Source organism: Musca domestica, unplaced genomic scaffold (genome assembly GCF_030504385.1).
Source record: "Musca domestica strain aabys unplaced genomic scaffold, Musca_domestica.polishedcontigs.V.1.1 117, whole genome shotgun sequence".
NCBI lineage: Eukaryota > Metazoa > Arthropoda > Insecta > Diptera > Muscidae > Musca > Musca domestica.
In genome coordinates, this window is record NW_026712147.1 from 693,087 (window position 1) to 702,759 (window position 9,673).

General features: G+C 32.5%; 1 protein-coding gene across 1 annotated transcript; it reads left to right on the forward strand.

Moving 5' to 3' along the window:
- The first annotated feature begins 2,395 nt into the window (after nucleotides 1-2,395).
- Nucleotides 2,396-3,707, forward strand: LOC131807197 (vesicle transport protein SEC20-like). Its single transcript, XM_059132242.1, has 2 exons — nucleotides 2,396-2,598; nucleotides 2,657-3,707. The coding sequence occupies exons 1-2, from the start codon at nucleotides 2,518-2,520 to the stop codon at nucleotides 3,263-3,265; spliced, it is 690 nt and encodes a 229-aa protein (XP_058988225.1). The 5' UTR covers nucleotides 2,396-2,517; the 3' UTR covers nucleotides 3,266-3,707.
- Nucleotides 3,708-9,673: the final 5,966 nt, after the last annotated feature.

The following is a 9,673-nucleotide window of genomic DNA, read 5'->3' on the forward strand; positions in this document are numbered from 1 at the left end:
TTGGCTTGTAATGTCAGAATTAGTATCAAAACAATAAAAAATCAAACAACTTGTTGCATTTATTTTGAATAAATAATTGAAAACCGTGAAAACTGAATGAAAGGTCAACACTTCTTTTCAAAACCAGGTTCTATATATCTCTAAAGGATTATTTCGCTACAAAAACTCTAGATTTGGTCGATGCATACGATAAAATAAACATTTTGAAAACATCCGAAATTGAATGTTTTCTGAACAATTTTTTTTTTTGTTATTGAAAAGAAAACACATACATAAACAAATAAAGATGACATATTAAGCCAAGAAAATAAAAAAATTGAAATCATATGGTATCATAGCCCAACCTTGATATCATTGTACCATGCGTACAATGAAGAGAAGGTAGGACAACTTTGAAAAAATTGCAAGTATAGAGGTCTACCTGTTTGGCTTGTAATGTCAGAATTAGTATCAAAACAATAAAAAATCAAACAACTTGTTGCATTTATTTTGAATAAATAATTGAAAACCGCGAAAACTGAATGAAAGGTCAACACTTCTTTTCAAAACCAGGTTCTATACATGGTACAATGATATCAAGGTAGGGCAATGATACCATATGATTTCAATTTTTTTATTTTCTTGGCTTATTATGTCATCTTTATTTGTTTATGTATGTGTTTTCTTTTCAATAACAAAAAAATTGTTCAGAAAACATTCAAATTCGGATGTTTTCAAAATGTTTATTTCATCGTATGCATCGACAAAATCTAGAGTTTTTGTAGCGAAATAATCCTTTGGAGATATATAGAACCTGGTTTTGAAAAGAAGTGTTGACCTTTCATTCAGTTTTCGCGGTTTTCAATTATTTATTCAAAATAAATGCAACAAGTTGTTTGATTTTGTTATTGTTTTGATACTATTTCTGATATTACAAGCCAAACAGGTAGATCTCTATACTTGCAATTTTTTCAAAGTTGACCTACCTTCTCTTCATTGTACCATGGTTCTATATATTTCTAAAGGATTATTTCGCTACAAAAACTCTAGATTTTGTCGATGCATACGATGAAATAAACATTTTGAAAACATCCGAAATTGAATGTTTTCTGAACAATTTTTTTTTTATTGAAAAGAAAACACATACATAAACAAATAAAGAGGTCATATCTAACTTGATATCATTGTACCATGGGTAGAAGTATACAGGTAGATGATACAACACTTGGAAATATTGATATGCCAAAAATATTTAAAAATATCTGCAACAATAAATAGATTAATTTAAATTAATTTAATATAAATATTCATTCAAAAATCTTTTGACAGCTGATTGTATCATCAGCTGTGTTGATGTGCCTTTCTGTATCATTCTATCATGATTGAATCTTTGGCTCCTATCATGGTAGAAGAATATAGGTAGACGCGTCGACACAGCTGCTGGGACAATGAACTGTCAAACCAATTTCGGAATTGTAAATGTTGAATGAAAAATTATTTAAATTTGTAAAAATTGTTGAAAAACGCGAATTATAATAGCCTCCGAATGACGTAGTATAAGAAAACATATAAAAATCTACTTATATTTGAAAAAAAACATTTAAATTTTTTTGACATATCATTGCTCCCAAGCGTTGATGCATCTACTTGTATTCATCTGCCATGGCTCCTATCATGGTACAATGAAGAGAAGGTAGGGCAACTTTGAAAAAATTGCAAGTATAGAGGTCTACCTGTTTGGCTTGTAATGTCAGAATTAGTATCAAAACAATAAAAAAAAATCAAACAACTTGTTGCATTTATTTTGAATAAATAATTGAAAACCGCGAAAACTGAATGAAAGGTCAACACTTCTTTTCAAAACCAGGTTCTATATATCTATAAAGGATTATTTCGCTACAAAACTCTAGATTTTGTCGATGGATACGATGAAATAAACATTTTGAAAACATTCGAATTTGAATGTTTACTGAACAATGTTTTTGTTATAGAAAAGAAAACACATACATAAACAAATAAAGATGACATATTAAGCCAAGAAAGTAAAAAAATTGAAATCATATGGTATCATAGCCCTACCTTGATATCATTGTACCATGTTTCCTATGAATAAATTGCATATTTCTCATCGAATTTCTACAACCCCGATTTCAAGTCAATTTGTCATGTGTAAACTCTAAGAAAGCAACAAATAATCCAGAGGGTATACATTTTTCTATTGACCACTTCGGTGAATATTTCTTTTGAACAATATGGACTCGCGACGACACACCTCTAGTCCCTTTGTTCATTTAATGAATCGCGTAGCAGTTTCGTTGTTTCAGTTTTGATTTTGATCTTTATCGCACATTCCGTTTTGGCTTTTGTTTCTTATGTTACGGCGGTGGGTTCTCTTATAGGAACTTTGTGCTTTACAAACTGATTGAACTTGTCATTCTGTGAAAACATATTATTATTTAGAAAAATAACGTAAAAAGGAACAGGACATTCTGAATTTTTAAGTAAATTCCCAATTCAATTCATTCCAATCAACCCAAAATGAATATAGAGAAATACGCACTGCAGTCAATAAGGCAGGATTTAATTGACAACAATCTACAGGCAAAGGCCATCATACAGGTGAGGATTTTCGACTACGTTTATATTCACGTATGACTAATTAATTCCCTTTTCAAAGGACATTGTTACATATCGCGGCTCAATACAAGAATTGGAAGCCCTTAATGAGGCTGGTCGTGCAAAATTGGCTGCGTTGAGGAAAAACATTGATCGCCTAAATGATTGGGCTCGTGATACCGGTGACCCGGCCTTGTCCAAAGAAGTCGATACCCAAAGGGAACAATTCTCAAAAGTGCTGCAGGCATTTCGTAAAGCAAATGTGGCTACTATGTTAGAAATTGAAAAGGCAAATCGTGAAGAACTTATGGCCATAACAGGCGAAACAGATTTACGGCAACGTCACACCGCTGGATCAGCGACACGTCATAATCGTGGCAGTTTGGTGTCACAAGAAAATAATGTAACTGAGAAAATGCTGGCCATATCACGACATCTTTCAGAGACAACACAAAAGAGTGCCATTACATTGGAAAATTTGGTGGCATCCTCACAAAATGTGGAGGCGACACGGGATGAACTAACAAATACAGCCGGTACCATTTCACAATCTGGCAAACTGTTGAAGAAATATGGACGACGTGAATGTACCGATAAAATGCTATTGTTCTTTGCCTTTGCTTTCTTCTTAGCCTGTGTCTTTTACATTATCCACAAGAGATTGTTCTAAACATCTGTACCAAATTTCTAAAGTCCAAAATATTCAACAATTACCCCACACTTTGCTAAGTAAAACATCTTTCCCCTCTCTATTGCCGTACGTTGAATATTGAACTGCTGATGAAAGATGATTCCTTATTATGATTTTATTTAATTAGTGTTACGGAATGAAATTTAATGATGACTGATGTTAAAGGCTGGCCACACTCAGGGTTTATTTTTCTCCCTTGTTATCTTTCTCTATTAAGCACAGAAAAATAATCCTATCGTTCCAAGAATGTTTTGTTTAGGGAATTAAAATTAGTGTAACAGAAAATGCTAACTAAAGAATGTTCTAGTATATGTATGCATTTGTATATGTAGGTTAATAAAAACGACAACAATTCACAATGTAACTTATAAAAAGCTTAAATTTAGTTTAAAACTAAAAATTAAATAATGATCTAAAACTATTTTAAATTATACTTAAGAGTCGAATACAGTAACTTTAAAACAATGAGGTTATCCCGAAAGGATACTTCGATGGATAAGACTTTGAAAGGATTCAATGGATAGAAAGCCTATATAAATAAAATTGGTTATAAAGTTTATCTAAAGATGGCCTCTAGATACAGGTCTATACGACAATATACAGAAGAAGACATTTAAAGGGGCTTGAATGAAGGGAATATACTTAAAAAGTATTCTTAAAAGCTAGACCATTAAACTTCTGTACATCAAAGGCATCCAAGAGAATGTTGATGTATTTTCTACAATTAAAGGACCTTACAAGGTCTTTCAAATGTCTTCTGTAAATGAGACCGTCTATACAGGGTGAGATGAAAAACTGCAACCATCTTCAGACTGCTGTCATTTCTAAGCCACTCGTCCGACAGTTCTTAAAATTATTCCAGTGACAACTCATTATATTGTTTACAAGCGCTTCAAATAATTTTGGTAAGAATTTACCAGAAAAAAAGTTATTCGTGATGAAATTCAAGCGTGATAGTGTGATTTCTTTATATTTGGTTGGAAAACCTCAAGTGGCTATCGTTAGAGCACTCCAGCATTTAAATGTGAATAAATCTTTTGTGTCTCGTACCGTGGTACTGGTAGCGTAGCCCGTCGTCAAGGAAGTGGACGGAAGAAAACAGCAACATCAGCAGAAATGGTTCGAAAATAAAGAAGCGACTTGATCGAAAACTGCGTCGCAGTGGCCGAAAAAAGACCCAAAAGAGCTAAAGAGTTGCTTCGCTTGGCCGAAAGTGTTGAACTGCCGAATTTGGTTTTCTCAGATGAAAAAACATTCGTTGTCCAGCAGCTAAAGAAGTCAGCTGAAAATGTGCACCTTCGGTTGGCCACCAAAACTCAAGGCCGGCCGTGGTGATGGTGTGGGCCGCCATCACAACCGATGGTCGCTCTCCGCTCGTATTAATTGACCGTGGCATCAGAATAAATGCTGAATATTATCGCGAAAATATTCTACAGCCTTGGGCACGCAAACATTTTGGCCGCAGACCTTGGACATTCCAACAGGACTCAGCACCATCGCACTCAGCACACGCCACCCAAGAATGGTTACAAAATGAGGTTCCTCGCTTCATTTTCAGCGGCTACCCAAAATCTTCGGATACCAATCCGTTGGACTATTGTGTCTGGAGTATTGGAAAACGAGGTTGGCATTAAAAAATACCCGACCAACATTCGGGCAGCGTGTGACGGTTTCATTAACCGTTTGAAGGCCATAATTCGTGTCAAAGGTGACCCAGTCGAACAAATCTTGTTCTAAAATTCAATGCTATTTCCGATATTTTTTGCTTTCATTCAATAAAATTAAAAAAATGTAAAAATTATGGCGTTTGACTTTGTTGTAGTTTTTTATCTCACCCTGTAGATGAGACGGTCCTCAGGAAGGTATTTTATAAAAAGGAAATCTACGTGAATTTTCTATATAGAAGATCTTCAAAAAGGGTTAAAAAGATATATATATTATTTGCCAAACAACTTTTTTTTTTGAAAAACTATAAAATTATTTACATTTATTTTTTGATTTGTTCCTAAGACACAAATTTACACACATAAAATTAGACAGTAAGAATATCTTTGCTCTGCAATTACACATTAATAAGGACACTTGGGAACACCACCGGGATTGGTGAAACCATTTGCATTAACCATACGACATATATCCTTATAAGATTTTTCCTTTTTCGGTTGTGCAGGCACATTGTAGCGTTGTTGTGGTGGATGATAATAATAGCCATTGGCATTATGTGTATACTGGGGATAAACTGGTTGTGGCGGATACTGATAGGAATGGGCATTGTAATATTGCCTCTGTTGCTGTGGTGCCGTCATAGCTTGACTAACTATCGTCGTAAGAACCAATATCACTATATAGCAATTATATAATATTTCACAAAGGAAATTCATCGTTTTAAATGTACTTTTTAAGCAGTTTCCTCTTAGACTACTGAATTGAGACTGTGTTCCGCTTTCTGTATTTTTAACATGTTTAAGATTGTTCTCTTCATTATGAATATTGATAAGAGATCTAACCTTGTACTATATTCTATTTGTCTCAGGTCGTTCATTGTGTGTAGACTTGGATGTCGATTGTTTATTTGATCTCTTGACATCCACGTTGATCTTGAAAATGTATGAGGCATACCTATAAATGGCAATGATACAATGTAAAAGTTTCGCGAATTATTTTAAGGAAATAATTAATCTCAAGTTCTCAGGATGTATTTTCAAAGATTGGAAATTTTTTAAGAAGTATTTGAGGTTTATGTTTATAAATAAAATTTTGCTGCAGTTTGAATTTTTAAGTCCGTATTAATCAAAAACGTCGGTTTCATATCTTTAAATAAAAAATAAACCAAATAATAACGTTTTAAAAATTGATATTTTATTAAATTCACCCCTTTGTATAATTTTCCAATTACAACGTTACCTAAAATTCGACGTACTCAGTCGACATTTTTACCACAGAATTGAAACACATGTATTGCTGTATATGTATATGACAGTTGCTAAAATACGTCGGGTGAAAAAATTTCCAAAGTTGAACATTTTCAACATTGACAATTGAGCAATTTCTTTTTTGTGTGTTGAAAATATAAAAGAATAATACAAAAAATTGAATGTTTGTAACAGCGTTACCTTAAATTCAAATTTTACATAATATTTAGAACTCTAAACTTACATACTCTCAAACTAGATTTTTTAATCTATAGTAGGTGTAAGGTTTATATTTAATTATCGACTTTGTCACTAAAAAAGGTGGATTTTCAAAAATTCAGAATCTACAAGAGGTATTAACGATAATACATAAAAATATATTTTTTTCAATGTACAGGACACTTGATGTTGTCCAAATTTGGTACAGTATAATAATTCTACTACAATTAAGTCAACGCATACAGATTTTTAATAAGTTTTACTTATATAACATGTGAAATATGTGACCGATTTCGAAAAAAATCGATTTCCATAAATTTTCAAATTTAATTTTGTATTGGTAGATTGTCATGCCGTCATTCGTCATTGCACGAAAAATGCTACAAGACTAGTAGATTCTTGCAGGTACTGGAACTGTTTTTTAAATAATGAGCAAATTTATTCTCCTCATTACAAAAAAGCGTCAAATTGAAAACCAATTTAATTGGGTTGACAACATTTAAAGGAGGCTCATGTTGGCAAAAAGAGGTATGAGTGCGAGAGAAGATAGAGCTCATTCAACTTGCCAAAAAAGCGAACAAAATCATTGATTGGGGTGTGAGAGTACCGGCACATTTTTTCTCACAATATGAGCACATTTTTGATATGCAGTGAATTTTGCATCCAAGGGGGGTTGGTTGGGTGGAATGGGAGGGTAAATACAAGAACAAAAGAAAGCATAATATTTAAGGTAGAGTATTTTATAGAGTTGCCAATTTTTTTGCCATAGAACGTTTGTATTTTTTCTCGAAAGCGGCCCCAGTGAATAAAATATGATCAAAGCTGTAAAATTGATAAAATAAAATGTGATTCTGGTTGAGTCGGTGAAAATTATATTTTCCCCATTCATCTTTCTCCTTTTGGCGAGACATTTAAAAAGAGGCACTTACCTCCTGTTCTTTACTTATATTCAGCATATCTGTACTCGATAATTTGTGCGACATTGAATATGCAATTCACCCAAAAGTACAGTAAATTAGACAAACTATATTGAGAAAATTTTTTAAGTTGCATTGAGAATGGTAAACAATTGCTCGAAAACTTTTGTATGTTTTAAATGGATTTAATATTTTGTGGAAATATATTTTATATTCACCATAAAATTATAAGTTTTCTTACAATAAAATTTCTAACTCTCTCAAAAGAACTTAGTGAGTAAATATAGCTGGAAAAGTACACAAACTTATTGTATTACTTATCTTATCAAAAGAAGTGTTTATATTTTTTGGGAAAACTATGACCCCTAGCAATTTATTAATAAACTGAAGCCTAAAAATGCCTAATGCTCACAATATGTCGATAAATGATACATGTATAATCAACATCCAAACTGTTTCGCAACTCTAGGAACTTTTACATTTGATGAATTTACATACTACTATTGGAAGAAATATATGAAGAATTGTCAAAATTAAAAATCAAAAATCAACAGTCTGCTAATCAGTATCTGTCAATCATACTCCCATATTTATTCAGCCAAAATTGTCTGTTATTAATTTTTTATTGTTTTTATTAATTTTTCGGGCACCCTGTCATAACCGCATCCACCGCAGGTTGATTTGTTTTGCTTAAGTCGGTTACAGGAGTACATCTACAGAGACTACATTACTTCTGCAGTTAGTTTTCGTCTTCATCGTATCCGTCGTTCAAAGAAGCTCAGCCGAAATGTTTACGAATTTTTACAGAATGTAGTAAAGGGAGGAGTTTTGACTTTCACAATAAGAATTTCCAATCAATTGCAGATGATTTGTGAATGATATAGACTAATAAATCTACATATAACCATTTTGCGTATTCAATTAGCTTGTTGGACTTCGAAAATAAATTAATATTTTGCACAGAATTTGTCTAGCCAATAAGTTCGAGTAAAGAAAGCTATGTTGACAGTTGAGTTATTTATTGCTCTGTAGTGAGATTCTCTCACTCTTTTTTTAAGTTACCGACAAAAATCGGCAAATTTGAAACCGAAATTTTTGATATAAAAAGGAAGTTAAAGTTGACAACATTGGTATCTAGCGACTACTTTGATTTCGTCGCTAATTTACCGATCAATTTCGTTAATTACTGAAATGATAACATAGACAAAAGAAAATATAGACAACGAAATGCTCTCACCGTTTATCTTCGAAAAAAAATCGGATCAGCAGATGTCGTCTATATCGTTTCAGGGGTTTGAGTGGGAATTTTGAAGTCACTCAATTCGAAAAAAATCGGATCAGCAGATGTCGTCTATATCGTTTCAGGGGTTTGAGTGGGAATTTTGAAGTCACTCAATTCAAAAATGTTAAAAATAACAAAAACTGTAGGATATTTGTCAGTTGAAAATTATTTCAGAATAAAAGAAATGTGAAAAGTACGTAATGACATCGAAAAATATGGTAATATTCCAGTGAAATTCTTGAAAAACGATGAAATGTGTTTTCGAAGTCGAGTGGCTTGAACGAGTAAATCAGCATGTTGACTATGCAAAACATGATGAGAGCCACCTGGAAAAAAAGACCAAAGTCTATATCTTTATTTGTCTATGATGATAAGCATTTTATACGAATGAAAAATGAGTTAGAGAATTCCACTACTGTTTCAGAATCCGCAAGAATCTATAAAACTCGATTTTCGTAGCAAAAGGTTTTACATTCTTGCAGTTCTGGAACAGAATAAATGGTTTGCAAAATATTACTGAAAAAAATGCTTAGTAGGAAATTTTTAGAAACATCAGCCGATTGGAAATCTGTATTTCAAAGAAACCTCCGATTTGCGTCGAATAAAAAACATTTAAAAATCTACTTGTTTTTGATAAAACATTTTAAAAATGTTGACATATCAATGTTCCCAAGCGTTAATGCATCTACCTATATTCTTCTACATTGGTACATACCTAATATCATTTTATTTCTCTCATTATGCAGTTGATAGACTGTTATCCAATGCAATCTTTTAAGATTATTGGTATCTTGCAGTGGTTAATATTTTTAACATAATATATTTGAATACCTTGAATATATTCGATCAAACCACTGAAGTTGCGAACGTTTTATACCAAAGACTTAAAATGGTAAAGACTGGACAAAATGCATTATGAATAATAGTTAAGTGAAAAATATGTAGAGGCGCTGCTCACAATAGAGACATGTTACCATAAAATATACAGAGCAGTTTTACGAAAAACATTTTCTATTAACCAAAAATCTGGGCACAAAATTGTATTCCACTGACGTTT